This window comes from Penaeus chinensis, chromosome 27 (assembly GCF_019202785.1).
Source record: "Penaeus chinensis breed Huanghai No. 1 chromosome 27, ASM1920278v2, whole genome shotgun sequence".
NCBI lineage: Eukaryota > Metazoa > Arthropoda > Malacostraca > Decapoda > Penaeidae > Penaeus > Penaeus chinensis.
The window spans coordinates 2,056,130-2,070,776 of NC_061845.1; the positions used below are offsets into that span (position 1 = coordinate 2,056,130).

Consider the following 14,647-nt stretch of genomic DNA (forward strand, 5'->3'; position numbering starts at 1 on the left):
GTCAGGATAATCAACTGCCACAGCTACTGAAGGAACTGAACCAACTGAAGATGGAAGCAGTCGCCCTCTCAGATAAAAAGACTTGACAGCAGTTTGTGAGTGGTTACATCTGTTACTGGAAGAAGACCATGTTGACTGTCACCACTTGCAGGGAGTAGCTTTTGTCGTCTCTAGCAGACTTCAGCCTTTGGTAACAGAGGTAGCTTCAGTTGATGAGCATACAATGGTTTTGAAATTTGAGGACTTGTTTGACTTCCTGCCTTTTATTCCCGTGTATGCTCCCACTGATGAATGTAAAGCTAAAGTGAAAGAGATGTGCCTAACTGGTTCCCAGGACAGATAGCTGGCCCTGACAAGGAGTCTTCAATGCAGTATCCAGCTGCATCTGAACTGGCTTTGAGTTGTCTAGCAGTCCATATGGCCTGGGACCTGAGACCGGTCATGAGAATGGGAATCTGTGAGGTCTTGGATAAATTTTATGAGATGCATTGGAGACGACTTTATAAGGGACCAGAGGCTGTAACATTTTTAATTCATTTTGGAAATCCACAAAGACCATATCCTTGTGCTTCCAAGTCATTGTACAGCACCGTTATTTCAGTGTTAGGCCACTTGCAGTTTACAGTGACCTCAGGAAGGTATTCAACTTGGTTCATCCTACATCACTCTGTCAGACCCTTCAACTTTGAAGAATCAAACAATAAGATTAACAGTAAATCTACATACAGGTACTGAAATTACTGCAAAGTGTGTTAGTAGCATATCCAGCTTCTTTCCTGTGAATTCAGTACAGAAAGTCTGCATTTTTGCAACAATTCTAGGTAGTAATGGCCATTGACCTTGACTTTGCAAATGATGTTGCTAACTCATCTAAGTCTCAGGAGACCCTAATGGCAGTTTTTGCTACATTGAGCATTGAATCAAAACCCTTGGCTCTAAAGGTCTCCAGCACCATAACCAAGATCCATGACTTTAGGATTCTGCTAGTAGAACCAACAGTTGCCAAGCAGTTTTACATGTCTTGCATCACATGCAGGCACTATGAATTCTTGTTAAGAGTATTTGGAGATGCTGGTGTTTGTGCAGGAGGCCCAGTTTCATATTTGTGGATGCCAATATTGATGGTTGTGCTGTATACTCTCCTGCGCCCTGGAGTCTCATCATGATAGTCTAACCATCACCTGCTCTGTTAAAGCAATACAGGACCTGTTACTCACATAATCAAGGATTGCCAACACAGGTTATGAAGACACTTGACTTCATAAAGATCACATCAGAACGTCTTTTCCACAAACAGTAATGTGTGGAGGCCAATGGGATGACCAAGATCGTGGCTTGATCAAACTGATTAAATCTGTTACTAAGAAATTGAGATAGCAAGTGCCCCTGTCTGGTAGCTCAACAGGTGTTGGAAATAAGAGCAGAAGTGGCAATGCACCCTCCAAGATATTAGCCCATCTGACTGACTGATGCCAAGATTACCTGAAATTCTGACACAAGATTCACAGCATTCTTGATTCCATTTCTTACCTAAAGTTCCAAAGAGAATAAATATTCTTAAAATATCATAAATATGTTCTATTCCTTTTTCTTTATTTTCCTCAGCATAGTTACTAAAATCTGATTAAAAAAAATAAAGCATTCCTCAAAACATATATGACTTCCTTCCAGTAAACATAATACCTGCTGCTCTGAACTGTATTAACAAAATACAACATGAAATCAGTGGTAATCTGATATATGGAATGGGTCTGATACAAAATCATAAACTGTGATTTATCTTCTTCTTGTTCCAATTCATAACCACAAGAAAGAAAGGATGCTGTACCAACTGCAACAACATATTGCAATTACGCAATTAATTTGTCATCACAATAGATTTCATTATGATTACACAACAAGGAAAATTGACACGCATTTGAACTCCTCTTCTTTGTACGACGATTCAAAATTTGTTTGAATAATATTTTTCCATCTGCAAATATGAAACAAACAAAATATTGAATTGATTTCTGCCAAATCTAATATCATTACTCAACATGTTAGTCTTATCATATTAATAAGAGAAACTTATCTACTGCATTTCAATAACGAATGCATCAATCTAACTCATCTGCACAACAGATCTGGAGTCTCTTTGTATTCTAATCATTTTAATTAGCTAGCAAAAGGTAGAAAGATAATAAAAAAGAGAACGAAAATGAGGATGAGAGAAAGAGAAAGAGAAAGAGAAGAGAAAGAGAAAGAGAGAAGAGAGAGAGAGAAAGAGAGAGAGAGAAAGAGAAGAGAGAAAGAGAGAGAGAGAAAGAGAGAAGAGAAAGAGAGAGAGAGAGAGAGAGAGAGAGAGAGAGAGAGAGAGAGAGAGAGAGAGAGAGAGAGAGAGAGAGAGAGAGAGAGAGAGAGAGAGATTTTTTTTTTCTAGTTTTAGTCTTCAAGTTCTTCTTTAACTGTCACAAAGTTTATGGAGTCACACTGTTGTCCATTAGATATGTTTGCAGACTGATGAAAAGAGTCATCACTTCCATGGCTATGAATCTGAAGTGGATCTAATTCCTGAAATGAAAACAAATATCAAATGGAAATATTAGGGATCAGTTATAAATGAATAAATAAATTGGTAAACAAAAGAACAAGTACCTATATACATGTATGTGTGTATGTATGTTTACAAGTATACATGTATATATATGGATAAATATTTTATAAATTACAGCACATTACAGTATAGCATACTAACTTACCTCTTCTTGTTCCTCAAAATATTTATAATCAAAGTCACTCGACATAGTTTCTTCATCGGTCATAAACATACACTTTGAACTGTCATCATATGATATAACTGTACAGCTTCCTTTGGCCTGTAGTGGCTGAGCTGGACCCTTTTCAAAGGATTCTGTCTCTGGTGAGTCTACAGTTTCCGGTCTCTTCTGGTTTCTGTTATCCGATGGTTCAGCAGCCTCCACAGTAACTATTGTACTGTTTGCCCCTTTATCTTTGTGTTTCTGCCTTTCTGATACATCTTCCACAGCTGCAGATGATCCTTTGCTTTTTCTAGATCCATTAGATGACTGCAGATTACTGGCATCCTCATTTCTGCTTGTATCTAGTCTTATTTCACTCCCCTGGTTGGTTTCCATTGATAAAGTTGCTCCACTGGGATCCTTATGTACTGACTGATCATTATCAAATAACGGTGCATTAGGTGCCTTTACACCTACAGTATCTACTGTTGTTAGCCCGGAAACCTGAAGAACACGACCAGCTTTAAAGAGCGAGGATAGATTCTCAGTTGGCACAACTATCTCACCCCTGGAAATTATGAATAGTTGATTATAGCTGACTCATATATACACACACACTCAAACTTAATTGTGCATTTGTAATGTCTACAAGGCCCTGCACACTATGACAGTTATTGTCAATTACGTATCAAAAGAAATTTAACTTACATATAAATGTAATCTATTATTCCTTTGAGATCCTCAAACTGCATGTCGAGCGGCATGATGATAATGGGGTGTGGACTAGGGTTATTCTGCAACACTTTTTTGAAGTAGGGACTCATGGCTGACAGCACTGCCTTCAGGAGAAACAATGATGGAAGGAAAGTCAGTAGAAGTTCTTGAGCAATCTACAAATATATCTTATTTATAAGTCCTCATTATCATGCAATAAGTGCAATCTCTGGAAATATAAACTCGCATAATGATGAGGTTAAGACTTGGTCTGTGGATAAAAGTAAGTATACATGGCTCAAGTAAGAAGTGAGAAACTATGATGGACTTATCAAATGGTACTTTATTCCTTCTCTTGCATGCACTTACTCACAGCTCACCTTGTGTGCCTTTAATGACTTCCCTTCAGCTGTTAGTGTCACATCCGCAAAGGTTACATCTTCTAGCAGGCCCTTTAGGATTAGAGTCTGGTGTTTGCTGTGTTCTGCATGATGAATATCAGAAATTAAATACGGTGAGAAAATAAAATAAAATTTACGATTGTCTATTAAATTAGATTAATCTAATATAATCAATTTTTTCCAAGTTGTTTTACTTCATGTACAATATCATTTCCCGAAGTAAAGTCTTAGATCTATAATAAGCTGAACTGGGAATGTCAGCTAACATAATTATCTACAGTCATGTGGGCATATTTAATCCAGTACTGTCTGGTTGAATTTTTGGCAAAGTAGCACAAGGGCAGATGTATGTTACTGCATGTCCAGAAACTTGTCCTGCTCATGATATGGCCCATGAAACCTCATCCAAGCAATCAGGAAGCTGACACATACCAAGGTGAGGCACCAAATGATATCTGTGATTTACTACAATATGATAGCATTATCACCTGTGGCCAATATGGGATATGTCTGTGTGGGAAATCAAAGTATGAGGACACAATTTACCAAGAAACATTATCTGCCCTCCACTGCCTCTGTCACCCTTGCTCCATGCCTGGGGTCTCAATCGCCAAGTCTATTGACTGCGGAGATGTAAAATGTAAATCTCAATCACACCTTTTGACCTCTTGCGGTTGGTCGTGGTCTTCTGTAACCAGATGACTTTGTTCCTTCACCCTTCATCATTATCCACTACCTTTACTGAGGAAATCAGGTTTCTTTGGTATTTGAATTTGTCAGAAATATACCTGCCTGCCCTTGGCACACTGAACCCTCTAGACAGTCATGGATACATTAACATTTATCATTTTTTCTATCTTTGCAAATATCACTAATTTCCTTTAACAAATATAACCACCTACTTGTGGAATTAAATTAATTTATTTAGTATACATGTGCTTTTTTGCCCCAAAAAAGAAAGAAAAACACAAAACCAAACGCAAAAAGGGACAGCATATATCTACTTACGGATCTCTGGTGTTAATTTGTTTTTTGTTTTTGCAGTTACCCCTGGCTGGCCGTCATGCAAACGACTACTGAAACATATACATATATTTCTTTTCAGTTATTGAAAATCATTTAAAATTAATCTAATAGCCATACATTTCAGTTATTCATAATCAACTTTATATATTGTACTTCTACTAACAATAAAAATACTATAAAAAAAAGGAAATTATTTATCCCTTCTCAACAAAAATGGCAACTTTGGTATATGAAGAAAGAAAGAAAAAAAAGAAAAAAAAAAGAAAACAAAAGTCAACTGAAACTGAAGGAATATAAATACAAAAAAAGGAAAAAATATACATACATACACATATCCATACATACATAAATATGTATATAAATATATATATATATATATATATATATATATGTATGTATATATATATATATATATATATATATATATATATATATATATATATAAATATAAATATAAATATATATATATATATATATATATATATATATATATAAATAAATAAATATATATATATATATATATATATACATACATACATACATACATACATACATACATACATATATATATATATATATATATATATATATATATATATATATATATATATCACACACACACACACACACACACACACACACACACACACACACACACACACACACACACACATACACACACACAAAGATAGATAGATATATATAATGAAATCTAATAAAAAAAAAAAAAATAATAATTAAAAATAACAATAACAGTAACTACCGAGTCGAGAAGGGAGTGGTAGCAGCCTCTGGTCTCTTGTGCATCAATGGCATACTCTTCAGTACATGGTCCTGCTTGCTGGTGCTTGCTGCTGATGAATCATCACCATCTATCTTTCTCTTCTTGCTCATGGGCTTCTGTAAAAATAATAATAATAATTGTGAAGGTCTGTATATCTATATATTTATAGTTGAAGGGACTGGGCCTAGTCTCTGTAACTAATACTTTCTCTTCTTGCTCATGGGCTTCTGTAAAAATAATAATAATAATTGTGAAGGTCTCTATATCTATATATTTATAGTTGAAGGGACTGGGCCTAGTCTCTGTAACTAATACTTTCTGTCAGCCAACAAAATCACAAAATGAAACATATGTTTATTTACACACATAATACTGAAAATGTTTCAAATGCTACTTTTAAGGAAATCAAGTTGCATGAATATTTCTAAGTAACAGTGCAAGAAACTTCCATAAACAAAATGCAGTTCCTTGGCAGAAATGAATATTACTCCAGCACTAAAGTAAACTGTGAGAGAAAAGCTAGAAGTACTTGCCAAGTACTGTATGTCTTGAAGATTTCTTGCACCTCAGTTATTCTAAATATGATTATATGTATCATGTAATATTGCATGTATATATATATATATATATATATATATATATATATATATATATATATATATATATATATATATATACACACATGTTCACAGCATCTTTATTAAAGATGTTTTTGTTTACTTTAAATAGGTTTAATGATGAAAACTTTCAATTGGTTTGTGTTTATTTTAGCTAGAAATGACAATTAAGATGTACATTTTTTGCACTATACGAGCTTGACATCTAAAAACATATCCTTTCCCCCCTCCCTTCACAGCAGGCTTGGGGGACCAGTTTTCTTTCTTTCTTTCTTATTTCTTTTTTGCCTAAACTAAAAATATAAATTATGTGACAGCAATCATGGTTGCTTCACAAGAGCAAGCTCTAAACAAGCCTTGAATAGTTGAATTGCATGATCCCAAACAATAAGCAACATGAACAATTCCTGCATATAACTAGCCTGTTGATCTAACCCACTCATGGCTGGTCTCCTCACACTGAGGTCTTTATGCATAAACTTGCAGTTCAGCTGGGTTGTGCCTGCCTAATTAGTCCTACAAACTTGCAGTTGCTGAAAAAGAGTTGGCAACACATACTAGTTGTCCAAAAATAACTGGTAGCCATTACCAAGCAAGCTTCCACAGTCTATTAACTGCAGCCCTGACTTAGTGGATGAGGGCTCAGAACTTCCACAGTGACTCATCGATAGCAATGTCCCTCTCTAGCACTAATGTCAAGAGGAATGAATCATTGAGGGTGTTCATCACTGGCCAGAGCTTCCACATTCTGTCCTCTGGAGGTTGAGTTCCTTCCTCTATGTGGGTGAAGTGGAGACAGGTCGTGAGCTGGTTGATCCAAACCCTTGACATGACCTCTGTGAAGATATCAGACTACAGCAAGGGATCTGTCAAACAGTAGTCTAGGCAACGGGGCCATTTCTGTATCCTCATCAAAAAGCGAAGTCCAAGGTACACACAGACCTCTTGTCTGGATGTGGGCATTCATTTCCTTGTGTGAGGTGAAGTGGCAAAAGGGTTGGCAGTCCCAGACCTGAGGGAGTGGGAGGGGAGATGTAAGTAATACATTCCAACTTTTCAATACAGAAGATATTTTCTTAACACAAATAGAACAAAAATATTTAAAACTCACTGGTTGCTCTCTCTGGTGATGAGGTTCCAGACATCATCAGTGAAAGACACTGAAAGGTCAGTTATCAAACCCAAAATGCTTAGGGATATTGTCTTTTTACTGCCAAAAGGACTGGAATTTCTTTCCTACACTCAGGAGGCCATGTTGGAGAGTGGCATGTTGCTGTCAACCTGGAAATCCAGATAGTCCAGATAGTAGAGATAGTCAATGGCCTCGGGCCCTGTTCATGGAACCCTCTCTTCTCAATTGCTCTCCACCAGAAGAATGGTCAAAAATAGTTAATAACTGGGCAAAAGGCTGAGATTGATGTAGTAGACAGTGCCAAGGTACCTTGGCAGGAGGTACCTTAGAGGTTGATAGAAAGGGGTTATCATCCTCAGAGAAGGAGCATCTATGAGTGCATACAAAATGAGAGATCTCAATAGCAAGTAGTGAATGAGGTGCAAGTGAGTCTATACATAAAAGAAACAATCTTGTGCTTAGACCTTGACAGGTATATGGAATCAATGATAACTAATGAAATCAAAGGCAGTTGTTTCACAACTGTATTGACATCACCTCTCATATATAACATCATGATGTCACTTACGGTTATGTGTGCAATAAGAAATAATTTGCTAAATATCTATTTAGACATAACAGATATTATTTACGTCCATATATTACACCTCACTTGTGATGTAATGTATGGCAGAACACCGAGAATGGAAGTGTCTCACATATGAAATGCACTTCACTGGAAGATTAAAAATAATTTTATTGCAAGAACCTATTTCATAGATTTTGATAGGCATTTTCAAATTTTAGTAAGCATTTGTTTCAAAGAAAGAAAAGGCAAAATTTGTCCTTCCTTTTTCAGGTGACAGTGGCTGTCCTTTCGAACCTTTTCCTATAAAGCCACTCTGAAACCCAAACATTATTTCAGATGAAAGCTACAAGAGAAGACACAGTAAAACAAGAACAGTCACTGTACGAACTTTGGATATTCGAATACCACCAGAAGTAGCTGTTGATGACATTGCTTCAGAATATTTAGAAAATGTTGATGTGCCAGCAGATAGACTTTAGGACCTGCTACTTGCTTATCATCAAGAAATGAAAACAAACTTGGTAGTAAATTTGCTTAAAGCAAAGGTTTCACTAGTCTTTTCTGTCCTAGGATCCCCAGATAGTATCACCGAGGTCTGGTCAGCTACAGAGAAGGATTGGTCACACTACATTCAGTGTTCCTTCAGAGAGATCCATCATCTCAGTTTAGCGTTCATAACAGGAAACGATGGCGCTTTCCATTGAGGATATTTTTATGGGCTACTTTTCAGCTGTTGTGGATTTTCCTCAGTGTGCCATGGCCCTTGAACTTCATAAGAAGAAACAGAAAAAGCCAAAAAGCCAAGAACTGTGGGTGTGGAAGTGGATGGACAAAAAAGAACATAATTAATGGTTTTATCTTAGATAAACATGTTATCAATGCAATACCATCATATTAATTAAAATCTTTTTCTTTATTCCATAGGACAGTCATGGCATTCATTAGCATGGTCATACAGAATAAGCCCCAACCTTATATCTGCTATAATTCCTGAAGAAACATACCTCAAACTACCAATGACATCAGCAGAATGGCAAGCTGTAGCATCTGCCTTTCATCATATGTGGATTTCCCCCTTTTGTTTGGGGGCTTTGGATGGCAAAAGAGTGCTAATGAGAAAGCTTGCCATCCCAGGGTCTGAGTATTTTGATTACAAAACCCACCATAGCATCTTGGTGTTAGCCTTGAGGGATGCCAATTTTAAATTCTCGTATGTCAACACTGGAGCCAAGGGTCGTGCTTCTGATGCTGGGGTGTGGGATAAATGTACTCTGAGAGACTGCATTGAGAAGAGTTGGTGCACTATACCAATATCAGAGTGCCTTATGTAATAGTAGGTGATGACGCATTTCCTCTAAAGTGCCATTTAATGAAGCCTTCCCGGGTAGAAATATTACCAATGAGCAAAGAATATTCAATTATAGGTTGTCAAGGGCAAGATGGGTTTCTGAAAATGCCTTTGAAATTCTCGCCTCCAAATTCCGAGTGTTGCTGCAACCAATAGCCCGGAATTTGTAAAAAATATAATTTTCTTGACTGTAGTGCTGAGCAATTTCCTGCAAATCAAGAGTGGGAAGCCTGTCTGACCTGAAATGCTCATGAGGGAAGACCATGAAAAAGGTATTTTGATTCCAGGTGGTTTGGAGGCCATACCAAATACCATGGAAAACCTCCAGCCAACAGAACGTGGGCAGTCACATGAAGCTAAACATGTAAGAAACTTTCAAGGATTATTTTGTAAACATTGGTTCCATTTCTTGGCAAGAGATGATGTCTAATTTATAATGAAACTGGTTCTAATAGGTATGTGTTTGTCATGTCAATGTTAGGTGTTTCAATCATGTAAATAGTGTATTTACCGTGTGTTCATTGTATTTTATATTCAGTATTTGTGTTTTTATATATCTATACATTCAAGTGTTTATACTATTTAAGTAACATTTCTACATGTACTCTCTTTGTTTTATTTGAGTATATTTGTTTACTTGTTAAAGTGTTTTTTACTATGAAGATTTATTCAAAATTTTATTTAATATAAGGAAAGTTTATATAAAGAAGAAAATTACATTTCAGACTATATTTAACCATATATATATAATAAAACTTAGATTAGTAAAACAATTCCATAAAATGAGACTACAATGAGACTGAGAAAAAAAAAAAAACAGAAAAACTTAGTTACCTATTACTTAGGTGATAGTGTAATTTTTTGTGAAATTTCCCCCATTAATGTAATTAGTCCTTTAAAAAACTCACTTCTCAATATGTGCATGCACATGTGTGTGTGAGTGTGTGTGTGTGTGTGTGTGTGTGTTTGAGTGTGAGTGTGAGTGTGAGTGTGAGTGTGAGTGTGAGTGTGAGTGTGAGTGTGAGTGTGAGTGTGAGTGTGAGTGTGAGTGTGAGTGTGAGTGTGAGTGTGAGTGTGTGTGTGTATTATATATATATATATATATGTATATATATGTATATATATGTATATATATATGTATATATATGTATATATATATGTATATATATGTATATATATATGTATATATATATGTATATATATGTATATATATGTATATATGTATAGATATATATATGTATATATATATATATATATATATATATATATATATATATATATATATGTATATACATGTATATATATATGTATATATATGTATATATAAAATGCTTACCATATTGTCCTGATGAATTTCAAAGCTAGGTGTGTCGGTATTTATCTCATAAATCGGCTGCAGGAATGCGCACGCGGAAAAAAACTCCCATTTAGATGCTCCCTCGCCACAGGGGCCAATAGGCGTGTTTCGAAATTTTCTTAGCTGCTTTTGAAAGTTGCTTCTCAGATACTGAAATCTGTTCATGCAATATTCTGAAATAGAAGAATTATTTTAAGACAGGGCTCACTGTTGCATACAGTTACTAAGGTGAGATTTCATTTTTTTTTTTTTTTAGATATATCTATATTCAAGATTTACCTGTATTCAATATTAATATTTAAGATTTACCTGTATTCAGTATTAATATTCAAGATTTACCTGTATTCAATATTAACATTCAAGATTTACCTGAATTATATATTAGGAATAGGAGGTAAAAACAACAGGGTCAAGAAAAGTGAAATAAATATGCCTACCTGTGGAGAGCTGATGCGCGTAGCTCGGGTATTCACGACGGAGTTCCTTGCTTATTTCATCCATTAATGTTCTTTTCAGATTCCTGCTTTTATAATCCTTGTGAGTAGTGTTCCACAGTGGCTCTTTGGCTCTCACTTTCTCCAACAAGGCGTAAATAACTTGCGAGGAGAGCTCCATGTTCCTGGCGTGTCGAGTGGGGTGATGGTTATGCTCGTCAAATGAACGTTTATCTGAACTCTCTATAAATATTTATTGAGACACCATTGTTCGATGCAATATATCTGTCTTCAGTAATAAATTCTGTTTCTATTATGATATATAATCATTGTTTTAAGATTCTAAGTAGTGAGTTTACAAGTGGTTATATTATAGTCTGTGTTCCGGCAAAGTTTTTCAGCTCTAAGCAGGGACGAAATACCGACGTAGCGTTTCTCGTGCTGTGGAGGGATTTTCACCTCGGATCCGGGTACAGCTAGGGAAACATCCAGCGCTGTAAAGGGATAAACCCTGAACCGAATAGATTAATGTGACCGGCCCCTTTACAGCTGGGAAGCATCCAGCTCTGTTAAAAGGGATCCCTGGAAAAAATAGATTAACGTGACCGGCCCTTGAAGTGTCTCCGCGGCGCTCTTTGTTTACATCGAATCAGCTGTTCCGGAAAAACGCACGTGATCGTTTGGGTCGATTTGTAACCCGCGCGGTAATTGGTCAATTTACGGGCGTAAAGGAGTGCTTTTCTTGGTTGATAAAGAGATAATAATTCATAAAATAATTAATTATAAATGTTCTTGGTTTACAATACACACATAAATGCATACACACACACACACGATTGCATGCATGCATTTAAGCACACACACACAAAACTATATGTATATTTATTTTTTGTATAGAAATGTGAGTAAAGGAAAACTGTAATTTATTTGTATGTGCTTATTTATCCCTGAACTTGTATAATGATTTAGATATTAATAAGACAAATATGTTACATTAGACTGGAAAGTTCATTATTTTAAGCACTGCCTTTATACAAATTTTGCTGTGCTTTCTCACAAGTTTATTGGTTTTGGTCACTTTGTCTACCATGAAAAGAGGACATTCTAAAATAAAGTAGCACAAATAAATATGTCTTTTAATAGGTTCTAATTTTATTTTCTGTAACTGAATTCTTAAATTTCACTGTATTTCTATTAGTGCCTGGTAAAGGGTTAATTTAAGAAAGAAAAAAAGGAATTGTATCAATAGCAGGAAACTTTTTTTTTCTTTTCTCATAAATGATAAAATGTATCTCTTTATTAGCATCATAAAATGTGATACATTTTTTCTATAGCTAATTTTAACTTTTTGTTGTTGCATTTTTAATTGCATGAACATTTTACAATCAACAAGATAGCTCAATCCTAACCCTTCAAATTTAGTTAAAAACAATCTTCCTAAATTGTTATTATTTATCTATTTATTTATTTTTTGATAATTGACTAAAATGAACTTATTATTTTTATATAGTATTGTTCCATGTGGTCCAATTCTAAACAATTACTGGATACTTTCAAACTTGCAATTTATGGACAATTCAACTGTATGATTAATAGAAAAGAAATTTGTTCATTACTTAAACCGTCTCCTTATAATTTTCTCTTTGTGCATTCCTCTTTTATGGCACAAGGAAATATTTTTTATTTGAAATCTAATGTTTTTCAGTGATTCCTTGTTTCATACATGTTTGCTGGTCTTTGGAAACAGCTTTTAGGATAGGCCTATTTAAATTAGCCTATTGAAGTGTTACTTATCCAAGAAACACAATAGTGCATTCTGTGTGCAAAACTACAATATAAGCATCATATTTCCTAAGTAAAGTGTATGATAGTATTATATAAAAAAAAATATGCAGAAAGTGAAGGTATAACCAAAATCACTTAATCATACATTCAGTGATTTGTACCTGTGCCAAGCCTCCATGCATTTGGCACGCAGGGAAAAGGACAACAAACCATTATAAGCTTGTAGACTATTTTGTCAAGCAAGATGCAGTCCTCAGTTCAAGAAGATAAAATAAATAATAGGACTAAATGAACTGATGCTATGACCTCCATGTTCATGCTCAGACTTGAGGTATGTTTCAGGATTTGCAGAAGGTGCATGGTGGTGGTGGTGTGGGTAGTAATCCCATGAATGTCTGTGTAGTCACAACCATGGTAACGACATTGATGGTTGTGGTTGTGGGTGGGAAAGTCCACAGTGATATGGGATTTGGTGTGGGTATGGATGGTGGCATTGTGTTCTGCATTGGGGATGATGAGGAGACAACATGGGAAATCGTGAGATAGTTTCAGTTTAGCAAAGCCATATGGTACATGGTTAAGTTTGTCTGTAATGAACAGAAAGACAAAATTTCAGACCCTACTTCTATTGCATTTCCTTCCCTAGTTGATCATAAAAAAAGTTGCGCAACAGTACCCGTAAAAAGAATATTAAAAAAAATATACAGAATGGATACATGGTAATGCAGCTGAACCCACAGGGGCACAGAGGCCTAACTATGGCCCAAGTCCCCTCAACATCTATCAGAACCCTCAACCGCCTCCTCCACATTCACCCAACACTAAAACCCGCACAAAGACAACAACAACAACAACCATCCACACGAAAATGACCTGGCTACCACAGGCGTCCCCACCACCCAGGGCCGCGGCTGCCGCCCCCCCGAGGTCGTCGCCGTCGTTGAGGAAGGAGAGCCTGTCGAAGCACCACAGCCTGGGCGTGAGGTCCTGCGCCCCCGCCCCGGACCTCGCCGAGTCCTCCACCGCCTTCACCTGCCGTCGGAACTGCGTCCTCAGCGTGTGGATCTTCCGCATGATGATGTCGGGCGTCACGGTGCAGTTTATTCGGTTCGTCATCTCGAGGGACACGCTCCTGAGGGCGACGTTTCGCAGGATGCGGTTCTTGTACTCTTTGCTCTTGGTTTTCCAGAGGCAGGGTTGTTGTTTGAGCAGATCTATGAAGAGCAGGGTGTGCGGCCTGCTCCACGACAACAGACCCTCATCAGACATGGTTAGGAAAAGGTGCAGAGAGTCCAGACCTGTTGTGACAACCGACTCGTGGTTACTGAGAGCGCTGTGATTGGTCGAGTCGGGGTCGGCTCTCAAACGGTGACGTCACAACTGGTGTTTTCTTTGAAAGAGTATTATTATCAGTATTATATCATTTGATTTTATTTTGTTTGCGAGCTTATTGCAATCCCATGTAGCAACTGTTTTCTTTCCTGGGGGATGAGGTTGTTGTTATTGTCCTCAAGCTTGTGGAAATACATTTGCATACAGCCACTCTTCAGGGTTTGCGAGTGGGACTGTGACGTCATCGATATTTTCCACCCACGCGAGGCGCCATTTTTAAAAGCCATGGCGACTCCAGGATCTGCATATATTAAGGAGAGAGAGAAAGAGGATTCTTCTAAGTTAATAATCAATAAAGAATAGTGGGAGAGTGCAATTACACATGGGTACATGTTTACTATCTGTTTG

General features: G+C 36.5%; 1 protein-coding gene across 3 annotated transcripts; it reads right to left on the reverse strand.

The window, feature by feature from the left end:
• Positions 1-2,341: 2,341 nt before the first annotated feature.
• LOC125039718 lies at positions 2,342-14,275 on the reverse strand. Of its 3 annotated transcripts, XM_047633944.1 has the most exons (8): positions 11,126-13,693; positions 10,668-10,861; positions 5,646-5,782; positions 4,865-4,932; positions 3,836-3,939; positions 3,450-3,580; positions 2,742-3,309; positions 2,342-2,553 (listed from the first exon to the last, which is right to left on the reverse strand). In XM_047633944.1, exons 1-8 carry the CDS (start codon positions 11,301-11,303, stop codon positions 2,425-2,427), a joined length of 1,509 nt encoding a protein of 502 aa, XP_047489900.1. In that variant the 5' UTR covers positions 11,304-13,693; the 3' UTR covers positions 2,342-2,424. The 3 variants fall into 3 exon arrangements, with proteins under 3 accessions (XP_047489900.1, XP_047489899.1, XP_047489898.1); XM_047633943.1 differs by lacking the exons at positions 10,668-10,861; positions 11,126-13,693 and adding an exon at positions 13,781-14,275 and having other exon boundaries at positions 4,865-4,929; XM_047633942.1 differs by lacking the exons at positions 10,668-10,861; positions 11,126-13,693 and adding an exon at positions 13,781-14,275.
• Positions 14,276-14,647: the final 372 nt, after the last annotated feature.

Coding starts and splice junctions, on each gene's coding strand:
- LOC125039718 (XM_047633942.1), bottom strand. CDS start 14,176: ATGTCTGATGAGGGTCTGTTGTCGTGGAGCAGGCCGCACACCCTGCTC. Junction 4,933..5,645: donor ACCACTCCCTTCTCGACTCG/GTAGTTACTGTT, acceptor TATATGTTTCAG/TAGTCGTTTGCATGACGGCC. Junction 2,554..2,741: donor ATTTTGAGGAACAAGAAGAG/GTAAGTTAGTAT, acceptor TTTTCATTTCAG/GAATTAGATCCACTTCAGAT.